Source organism: Astatotilapia calliptera, chromosome 12, assembly GCF_900246225.1.
Source record: "Astatotilapia calliptera chromosome 12, fAstCal1.2, whole genome shotgun sequence".
NCBI lineage: Eukaryota > Metazoa > Chordata > Actinopteri > Cichliformes > Cichlidae > Astatotilapia > Astatotilapia calliptera.
The window spans coordinates 16,865,367-16,876,840 of NC_039313.1; the positions used below are offsets into that span (position 1 = coordinate 16,865,367).

The 11,474-nt window shown below is 38.1% G+C and overlaps 1 protein-coding gene across 1 annotated transcript; it reads right to left on the reverse strand.

Moving 5' to 3' along the window:
- Positions 1–8,503: 8,503 nt before the first annotated feature.
- Positions 8,504–10,308, reverse strand: foxb2 (forkhead box B2). Its single transcript, XM_026188168.1, has one exon. It carries the CDS (start codon positions 9,892–9,894, stop codon positions 8,938–8,940), a length of 957 nt encoding a protein of 318 aa, XP_026043953.1. The 5' UTR covers positions 9,895–10,308; the 3' UTR covers positions 8,504–8,937.
- Positions 10,309–11,474: the final 1,166 nt, after the last annotated feature.

An 11,474-nucleotide genomic window follows, 5' to 3' on the forward strand; every position in this document is an offset into this window, starting at 1 on the left:
TTTGAACAATCAGCAGCATTCTCCATAAAGTCTACTCATCTATGGGACAAACCTCCAACTAAACTCAGATTAATTACAGGTATTAAATCTTTCACAGTAAAAGCAACTATGAGCTCAATTATGCAAATTTCATAATTGTGCAGACATCCTTTTTTTTTCTTTCTTTCTTTCTTTCCCTTTTTTTTTTTTGCATTTTTTTTTACCTTTTAGGCCATGACTGTCTCTTTAGCACCCACTAAACTGTATATATATTTATTTTTTATCTATAACCTTTTTTGTTTGTTTGTTTGTTTTCCAGTCCACCTTTTTCTTTTTAATGTGCCCCATAAATAAATTTAAGTTTGAGAATTTTAGGAGCCATATCTTAATTAATTTTCCCTTAATATTATATTTCTTTATCTTTTTCCTAGTTAATGTGCACTTATTGTAGTTTTCTATCTGTAGGGTTTTGTGATTTTATACAATTGAAAAAAAAAATTGTATTGTGAATGTAAGACCTGGAAATTAGCTACAGCTTTAAGTAGCAATTCAATTTCATGTCACCACTGGAACCATGTTAAACTACATCGATCCTATTTAATAAAATAATAATAATAATTAAAAAATATATATGAACATACAGGCTTTTGTGCAGTTAATTATCTGACCACAAGAGGGCATACATGGATTAAATATATTTTTAGTACCTCAAACCTCTCTTTGGTAAATGCATGACTTATAGTTAATATTTTTGTATAGCCTCATTATTATTATAACATCTATAAAACAACTGGAAAACTAAATGGTAGTCAGATTTGTCCATATAGACAAGCACATACGCAAAACATGTATATTGTATATTATTGTTCTGGGTAAAGATTACAGTAACAAACATTGTCCGACCCTGTGTGGCTGCCTCTATAAACAGAGCCTGTGACAAAGATGTTCAAAATAAAGATTCAGTTCAATTCAATTCAATATCAAGATGATGAATACAGTGAGTCTGGGGTCTCCACGTCACCCAGGGGTCAGGAGGCTTTTTGTGGTAGTGAAGATCAACTTTATTACAGCAATAAAAACCCAGAGTGCTCTCTGTAATGGAGAGTTAAATGATTAGGAGTCAGAGGAGGACCTTGCCTTTAACTGCTGCCACAGCTCCAATTAACGTTAACGAGAGAACGGCACATTGTTGCCAAATGCACCATCGCTGTTGAGTGCATTAGTGTAAAAACCTTTTTTGTTCTGGAGCCTAACATTTTAAAATGATAATTCAATCATTTATATTTTGTAGGCTTCATTTTGTTAATTCAGTGTGTGGAATATTATGTTAACTAATCAACCATAATGCTTTAAAGGTCTTATCCTATATGCACCTTTCATTTTTGTGATTTGCAGACGTTAATTGTCTCAGACACCACGATGTCTCTTGTTTGTCCATCCATGCTTAATGTGTTACCAGACTTTCAAATAAAGAAAAAAATGTGACAAATAAATATCAGCTAAGCTTAAACTAAGTGAATTACTCTTTTATTCAACAATCTCTCATTAAAGTTATTTGCAATCAGTTTAAAATTCACTTTATGCTACGCAAGAAAGCTACACTTTAATGTTGTCTAAAAGCATTCCACATATAGTTCAATACATCATGAAAAAAACCCAGTTTTATTCCTTTTATTATAGCTACAGAATAGCTAAGTGACTAGTGGCTGTTGGTTGATAATGACTGCTGTAGGGACAAACAGGTTCTTATCATTTGTCTTACAAACCAGCCTAAAAATGGATAAAAAGAAAAGAGCCAATGTATTAAAAATCATTCTGTGTTCTTGCACATCATTATTGTTATTATTGATGCAGTGTATTTCTTCCCCTTCTGGAGGCTGTAACTTAACCCTGCTAACCACCTGCCCAGGGCTAAAAGTGACCTTTGTTGCCTTCCTTCTTCACAAGAAAGGAACAATAGAAACTTCGACTGTGTTTCATGGAAGCTGATTCTTTGGAACATGCTCAGTAAGAAAAATGGTTATAGTCTTGCTGATTCAGTTCAGTTGCTCAATGCGGCAGAAAAGACTTCTGGTGCCTGGTGATCAAAGATCAATCAGACATGTTTGTTCTACCAGTTCTTCAAAGCAAGTCTTTTTCCATTTTTTTAAAGAATAAATCAATTTAATGTCTTTGCAGCTGAACTGAGTTGTAATGATTCAGTAATTTTGCCTTATATTGTAAAGCTGTGTACCTAACAATGAATAACATGTGTTACAAAGAGGAGAACTTTCCAATATGAAGTGAAACAAAGAAATTTTTTTTTCGATTACACTTTTGTAATTAAATGGATGTATTAATCGATACATATACAAAATACAAAAAGAAATTGTTTAGGGACATACAGAAAAGACATATGACATTAGTCACAACACAAAAAAAGGCAAAATCTGTAATATTTGTATCATATTTTATTTCTTTAAATTTTAAAGGAACTCTATGAGAAACCATCAAATTACATCTTTGCTTATTCTTGCACCAATAAACTAATAATCGAGTCCTGGCAGTTGTATTAATTCAAACCTTTGTTATAGGGTTTTCACTGAAACACTACCAGTCATCATGTTTTGACATTGTGTAATGAGATTGAAAATTTCAAGTACAAACTCAGCAGGGAGAGAGCTGATGACACACTTGTTCATTTCCATTTCACTTTAATCTCTATTACTGGCGATTCAAATGGGCCCATACGAGCACTCATTTTCTTACAAAGCACTTAACCTCTGACAAACTGCTGAAGTTCTTTTGGCCACAGAACTTCTTTGTCCGAACTCTTTAGAGAAAGTGAAGAAGCGGGGAAGTCAGAGAGGAGAAACAATGGGAAGCAGGCCAGAGAAGGTGAACCACTGACCTATTTTGAATTGATAATTAAGGGTAATAATGGCTAATAAGCTGTAATAATTTGGGCCAATAAAGAAAGTTGGCAGATTGATGATGATGATATGAGCTGCGTCAGATGACCTTGCTCTGACGACAGAACAGAGACAATACACTTCAACCACGGGGGTGGATTAAATTTGACCCTGGATCAGTGAATCATCGGGTAATTATTAAGGAGAAAGAGGAGTGGTGGGTTGTAGAGGCTGAATGATGGAGATATGGCTGGGGGATGACGTAGAAACTGTTTTTGATAAAAGAAAAAAACCCAAAGATTCTCTTTGGGTACATCACACCCAACATAATAGAATGACAAAGAAGAATGATGGAGGACTCTGGTGCAGAGTAGTGACGATGGAAAAAAAAGAGAGACAGTAAAAGAGACAAGTTGGAGAGGGAATGCAATACATTACAGAGAAAGGACAAGAGTTATAGTAATGTGCAGCGGTCCAGAGTGACCTGTCGTTAGGACTATTTCCCCTGACAGCTTCTCTCTGTCTCCAGGCCTGATGCCAGTATGCTAATTCCCCTCAGATGGTCTTTTCATTGGTTCACGCTGACTCCTGTCGACACGTGCCAGATGACTGTCCCCTTGTCCCCCTATTAAATACCACAGCAATGAATATGGCAAGCCGATCGTTTGATTAAGATAAGAGCAGAAAAAATCCGTATGCCAGCTGCCTGATTGCAGTGAATCACATACACTGTTATACTGAGTTATCACACGGACCACAACTATACAGTACAGTCAATGTAGTAAACTTAACAAAAAACTACTTCAGAGAACAGATCGTTTGCTCATTCTATTAAAGTAATACATAAAAAGACTGAATAGTAAATTATATAATCTTGTTGTCATACAAGAGAAAGTGACATTAAAAAATAAAATAAAATTTCTCAAATAGAAAATTATAAAGATTTAATTATGGTTTTATTCATGGCCCCTATTGATTCACTCACAGTTTACTCACAGTTAAGTTAATTACAAGAATTATGAATCAATCAATTAAGACTGAATCTAATTAAGCATGATCAATTACACCTGACATAATTTCTCGTGCTTTAAGAAGAGCTCTCTGGGTTGTTAGATGCTGACAGATCAGATCTACTTTTTTATGAATCCAAATTTTATATTTGTTAATGCAAAAGACAAGTTTAGCAGCTTCAGTGTAATTATGAAATTAATAACTTCATTTAGTCATCCATAAGGAACTCCTTTGCAATTTACTTTACTTCAGTATATTTAATTTGAATATATTTTAATAAACGGTATGATGTGTTCACAAATGTATTACTCTGTGTGGAAATCTCATTTTTCTTATCACTGGTATGTTTCCTTTCTTGCAAGTGTTGAATATTATTTCATGTAGTGTCTATATGCTGACGAACATGTCTCACCCTACAGCAGTTGGAATATGCTCCAGCCTCCCTCCCGACCCTGAATTGGATAAGCTGGTATGACGACCAGTTGAACCTTGGTGATCATGATATTTGATAATCTTCTCTCCTGTGACAAAGCCTATGTGTTCACTCTCACAACACAAATCAGAAATCAGTTTCGGGGAGGAAATAAGAGATACGATGAGATGCCACGCAATGAGTTTGTTTCAGGTGAAAGTCTTTTCCTTCTCTTTTGTAACAGTATTTAATCTTTTCTGTAATGAAAGAGTTAAAACTTCACTTTGTATTCTTTCTTGTGAAGATTGCAAGTGTGTGTGAGTGTGAGTGCTCTGTGCAGCCAGATTGATCTGTATGCGTATGTTAGTAGTGCAATAAATGCCTCCAAAGACTCCTTGTACATTCCCATTGTTGTACCCCTATCTTTCAGTGGCATATACAGAATATATGTAATCCATATATTTTACCATTACCAATTTATTTACAAAGCACACACAAATTGGACAAAGTGTTATAGAAGGCACAAAACACCACACAACAAATCAGCAACAACAACAGTATTGATAATAAATAGAAAGTAAGAGCACACCAACCTCACTTTGAGTTAAAAGCCAAAGAATAAAGATGAGTTTACCAGCATGTCTTAAAAAAGAGGCAATGAGGAGGCCATCCTAACATGGGCAGAGAGATCATTCCACAGTTTGGGAACGATAGCTGGAAAGGCTCGGTTGCCAATGGTTTTCAGTCGGGTTTTAGGGAATGCCAGGAGCAGCTGATTCATTTTCAGATACAGCTCTCTTCAGATTGCATCAGAAGTCATAATATTACCACTGACAAGTTCAGTGTACATCTCTCATAGCCTTTCTTTCGTTCTTTCTTTCTTTCTTGTTTCCATTTACCGTCAGGTAAAAGTGTAGTAAGAAAACGTAGCAGGCTTGAGACAATTTTTTCCCCATCATTGAAGCCCATTTCTGCAAACTCCGAAACAAATCACTGAATTTTAACATTTAATAATAACATCTTCATGACATTTATGTGATTTCCTATCTCTGTGATTAAAAAGACCTTTTTAACAAGGAGTTTGCTGTAATGTATTTTCATACCTCCATCTATAGTTAGAATGGCTCTGCTGATGTTTTTAATGGTCAGTCAAGCTGTGGATGAACAATGAATCCTTGTATGACAATTATAGGTTTAAAGAAATTGGAGCAAATTTCTAAATCATCTGATGTTCTGATATATTGAATAAAAGACTGCTGTCTGGAACAAAGAATAATATTTAAGGTTTGCGCGTGTGCCAGTGTGCATGAGTAAGAAATAGCACATCAGATCAGATGAATTAAGCTGCTCATCATGATGGCCTGTCCTCACTGATCATTAGGAAAAATGCATGTAGAATTTGTCACCCTGGCCCCTATCAAGTGCGGGTAATTACCACTAATGCATCATCTTCTATTCAAGATCGCAACGTTATGTTTCAGAGGGTTGACTGTGAACCACCTCTGACCTAAATGTTTTATTCATTCACAGGACTCATTTTATTCTTTTACACTCACATTTCACACGTCGAACCATTTGTCCCGAGTTAAGAGTTGGCCCATATTAATTCCAGGTATGTTTTTATCAGTGCTAAAATTAATTCATGTAGCGTCGTACTGTGTTGTTCAAATTAAATCAAATTCCAAAAAAAATAATAAAAATATACAGGGTATGAATATGGTCTTTGTCGTAAGTGATCAGTGTTTTAGGACATATTTATAAGTTGTTTTCCTTCTTTAATTGCCTTTTATGCCTTTTATTTATGCCTCAGCTTTTGGGAATGGCTGTGTTACACTGGAGTGTGCACCTGTGCTGATTTAAGTGTCTAAAGAGAAAAAAGCTCCAGGTTTCAGCTCTTCCATATGTAGTTTTATTTGCAGAAGAGTCGTTAATTACAATTTTTCTATGCTTTTATAATTAGTTTATGTTTTTCCAATTGAAGTAAGTGGATTTGCACACAGCAGACAAATTTCTTTAATGCTCTCGGGAAACAGGAGACTCAGTGGTTATTACATTTTCATTTTGGAGAAAGAGGTAAACCATATTAATTTTTAAAATGTATTTAATGAAATTACTCTGCAGTTTATTGACATTAAGCATCAGGTTCAAATTTATATCTGCTAAACCATCACAGCAGAGTGGAGAGATATTTGCAGTGCACTTGCTTCTTTTGAGAAAACTAAGAAAGTCTATCAAAAATATGTTTTTTTATTACCATATAAAACAAAAACACACAGCCAGAACAGATTTTTGTTTTTAATCTAAATTATAACCGGTATACATACTCAGCTGACATCCAAAGCATTTTGTTTCTCTATTTTACTACCTGCTCTTGAGGCTGAAAATCATTTAACATATTCTTTTAAATGCTTTGACACAACCAGCACAGTTCCTACTTATAAGACCGAACAGCAAAAATACCACCTATTACCCCTCCACATAAACACATGTGCACATTAGGGGAGCTCATGTGATATTATGATTCCAGAGGCATCCAACTCCGGTGTTGTGAAGACAGAGGATCATGGAGGGTAGTAATGGCTGCATTATTACTCCTCTTATTGTGTCTTAATTAGTGGCATTTAATTATGCACTAATGCAGTGAGGACTATTAAAGACATTGAGGCCTGCTGATCAGGGAATTAAAGCAACACACATACACACACCCACACACCCACACACATACACACACACCTACAGGCACAGGCACACTTTTCACACAGACAGTTTGGGTGTGCTGTAGAAATCTCAGTTCCCTTTAACTAGAAATTACAGACACCCTGCAGAGAAAGTGTGTATGTGTGTGTGTAGATGGAACAGAAAGTAAAGAGGAGGTGGCATGATAGAAAAAACTAAAGAGAAATGCTAAAGAAATAAAATAAAATAAATAAAAGTCAGGCATAACACAACAAAATGATGGTGATAAAATAACAATAAATAAAAAGGATTGAATGAGAAAGGAAAAGATAAGGGTCATCACTATTAGGGAGATTCTGCTCGTTAGCAATGACACCCGAATAGGTTTTAATTTTTTACTCCCACGCCTCTCCTCCACTGGTGCATCTCAATTATTTGTTCAGAGGCTGGTGTGACAATAGTGTCGGCTGTGAGAGCCTTTGGGATGCTAAACAGGGGATAGGAGGTTAAATATAAGTCATTTTTAGTGGGCTGAACCTGGGGCTTTGTGCTGCCGTTGAGGAGAAGCTTCAAAGCTTGACTTAAACAGAACAAACAAAAGAGCAAACTTGATCCTGCTTTTGAAGTTGTGGAGCTGCTGTCCAAAATGTTGGCTGCTCATATCCATCTTTTGGAAGATCATACACACACTTGAACACAGCGTGCATCAGCACATGTACACATGCTCAAATGTGGACAATTGCGTGCACTTAAGTATGAATTATGGAAGGTGATAGCAAGATATTTTTTTTTGCTATCTTTGTTCTTAAATAGAATAATAAGTATTCTTAAAATTTATCCTCTTAAAATATAACAGTTACACCATGTAATATGATATTCAGCTCTGTTTTTGAACTGGATGTTCAAAGAGGGTTTAGATCTTCCTTGGATGACTCCAGAGTGAAGAAAAGTAAAAAATTACTTTTATGTCATCGTATGTTGGTTCAGTGAAAAATATTAACTCTCACAGTTCGTACTCCATATCTCATAGTTAGAGCCAAATATATATTTAATATTATTTCTGTAATCAGTTGTAATCAATAATTGAAAATAATGTTTTTAAAGAAAAACAGCTGGAATATAAATTCATTATTCTGACCATTTATTATGCATTAAACAGAACTACAGGTGGCATGTGAAGTGATCTTTTTGTTATTACTTCTTGTTGTAGAGTATCAAAATATTTAATAAGGGTAGAGACGTATTTCTTTATTTACACATCTGAGGAATTGATAGATAAAAGTCGGGACCTGAATGTCTGTTTCCACTGATGTAAAAGAATGTCCGAGTCTATTGGAATTTTTTTCCTCAGCTTTTCAAACACAGTCGTCCCTGAAAGGATGTGCAAATGTAAACAGTTATTTAAATAACTACAACACGAAGGATTTGGTTTTAAGTTCTTTATAAATATCTTCAGATAAATAGTGTTATAATACAAGCATAACATTTTTAATGCACTGCTAGAGAATACACAAAAAAGTGCAACAGGCCTAATTAAAAATTACGAAGGTCTACTTGTCTTTAGCCGGTAGGCCTGCCAATGATTGAAGTAAAATAAGTAGAATAACAGCAAAAATCAAAAAACAGAGCAGTTGATTTGCATTTGAAATCATTTCGGACTGTTTGTCTCCTAAATCAAAGCTTTCTTTGGGATTAGCATCTCTACCAGTCTGATTGTATTTATCAGTGCCACATTACAGTATGTGGTAAATGCCCTCACAAATTGTGCAAATAAATCATGATTTCAATCAACATGAGTCTAATGAAAAATCCATTACACAGCACAATGTTAAACTTAATTTTACAACGCTCTTACAGCTGCACGTAATCTATTTGTCGTCTCTGATAAGTCTTATTTCGGGTAATCTCAATGTCTTTCTCGCTTTATTTTTTTTCTTTTCTTTCAAAAATAGCCTGCAATTTACCCGGTTAGGACAGCAGGAGGGCCGGGTGTAGAGGGTTCCCTTTTCCCTCTAGCAGATCACTTTTCTCCATCAGTGAGGACGGTGAGCAGATCTGGGCCGGGCCGGACTGCAGACCCGTCAAACCCGGCACGGGGCCCAGGGACGGGGTGGGTTTTATTGGCACTGGAACGGCTGGCAGGGTTTGCCCGTTGGCGTTGTGGTACAGGCCCTTGGCTGACACGCTGAATGGTGCGTACTCGGATGATGCTGGCACGGATACGCCACCCATAGACTCTGAGAGCATGCCGACGTGCGGCCACATAGAATTGACCATGCTGCTGAGCTGGGGGGGCACCGGGTAACCCAGATGGTGCATAACCGAGGTAAGGGGAAGCCCACTGGCCATCACACCCTTGTAGTCCCTTCCTATAATGTTCTCTATGGCAAATGGGTGTTTAAACCCACCGGGCTGTGCGCAAGTGATGCCCCCGTAACCCTGAAAGTGAGGAAGGCGACCCACGTTTGGAGGGGCGGCTGAGTGGTCGTGGTGGCTGGATGCAGTGCCCAACTTGCTGCCAGGGTGATGGTGGTGATGGTGGAAATAGTGCATCATGGGGGAACTCTTGCAGGTCATATGCTCGGCACGCAGCACCTTGAAGCGCTTCCGTCTCCTCAGGAAGCTGCCGTTCTCAAACATGTCACCGCAGTCCGGATGAAGAGCCCAGAAGCTGCCTTTCCCCGGCTGATCAGGCCGACGGGGTATCTTGATGAAGCAGTCGTTAAATGAGAGGTTGTGTCGCAGGGAATTCTGCCATCTCTGGGTATTCTCTCGATAATATGGAAAGCGATCCATGATGAACTTATAAATGTCACTCAGAGGCAGCATCTTTTCAGCTGAGTTCTGAATAGCCATCGCTGTGAGTGATATGTAGGAGTACGGAGGCTTCTGGTCGCTGTAAGAGTTTTTCCCTGGACGAGGCATAGCTGGTTACTCTTTTCTTGAAGTTTAAATTCTTGAACAAAAATGCTTTTAAAGTTTTTTTTTTAACGTTTTTTTGTTTTTGTTTTACGAGTTCACTTGCCAGTCTTCATATCAGTCTCCATCTGACTGATCTGCTCCAAAGCTTTGAGCCATCAGATTATATTACCTGCTTTATCGATTAATAGTGAAACCCAAAGGCCCGCCGCTCAGGTAAGATCCTCGAGAGTCTCTCACGTCCGTAAATAAGTTGGTTTTGTCCGTGTCTTCGTCAAATTATGCTTTTGAAATCGTGCGTAAATGTCAAATTTCCGTGCGTAAAAGTTGAGAAGTCCTCCGAGTTGCTCTTGTTTCCGCGGCGGCTGAATGATGATATGAGAGGCCGGTTTGCTTTGCTGTCTGTGTGTGATGTGGCTCCTCTCCTCTTGTGCGACGCTCACACTCAATGAGCGCCGTTTTTGTAAGACCCCCGCAGGTCGCCAGCTCTACTATCTATTATCCAGACACTCAGGGGACACGTCATGAGAGAGCAGAGGGCTGTGTGTGTGTGTGTGTGTGTGTGTGTGTGTGGGGGGGGGGGGGGGGGGGATAAACATGAGAGGATGTGCGTTCAGCACATGCCTTTGCGTCTAATTTGCTGTTTACCAATCAAAGACTCCCACGTAAAGTACACGAGGACAAAATTGACACTTTTGGACCGATTTTAACATCTAATCTTCGTTTAAAGTGGCGAATCTCCTGAAATGTCTTGGAGCAAGACAACAAAATCACCAAAGGTTTTGTGGCATTTTCTCTGCGAATAAACTTGACCTTTGACCTCTCCTGCAATTTTTTAAACAGCACCAGAAGTCATGTAATGTTATAGTATTAAAGTGTTCAGTTGCTTCACATATAAAGACTGCCTTGTCATCTGTGTGTCTGCGGTGAAAGAACTGTGACGGAGAGCGTGGATTTGCGTTGAAATCTCCCCCATTCGAGTCGAGGAAACAAATAGTAAAGAATAGAATATATAAATACAGCATCTTTGTTAAATTTGCTCGATTGCACTTTCAGACTTTGCCAACAATAAATCATGTCTTCCTTTGCGCACAATCATCAGTGCGCTTCTCTTCTGCTCTCAATTACACCAGCTCGTTCGCACAGAAACACACAAAAACACACTGAGAGAGAGAGAGAGAGAGAGAGAGAGAGAGAGAGAGAGAGAGAGAGAGAGGCGCTGTTGTTGATTAATTGCTGAGAGGGGAGTCCGGCGGCTGTCTGTCTGTTCAAACACTCTCTGGTGAATCCTACAAGGATGTAAACAAACTTCATCCCCTGCTCTGAATTCTGTTCAGCGGAGAACCGCAAAAAGCCCCCCTCCCTCCTCGTAGTTTTTTCTCCTCTGGCCAGGTGTCATGACTGGGTCCTTGACGGCTCCTGTCTTCCGCGGTGCCCCGGTGGGCCCTCGAATACATTACAATAATTAAGCCTTCCGTGATTTAGCCTCCTAAGAGAGAAGTCCAACAATGTAATTAAGGGCAAGCTCGCTGTATTAGGTATGAATATTCAAAACTGTGTCAATTAATTAGCCGGTGTATCACTCC

Coding starts and splice junctions, on each gene's coding strand:
- foxb2 (XM_026188168.1), bottom strand. CDS start 9,894: ATGCCTCGTCCAGGGAAAAACTCTTACAGCGACCAGAAGCCTCCGTAC.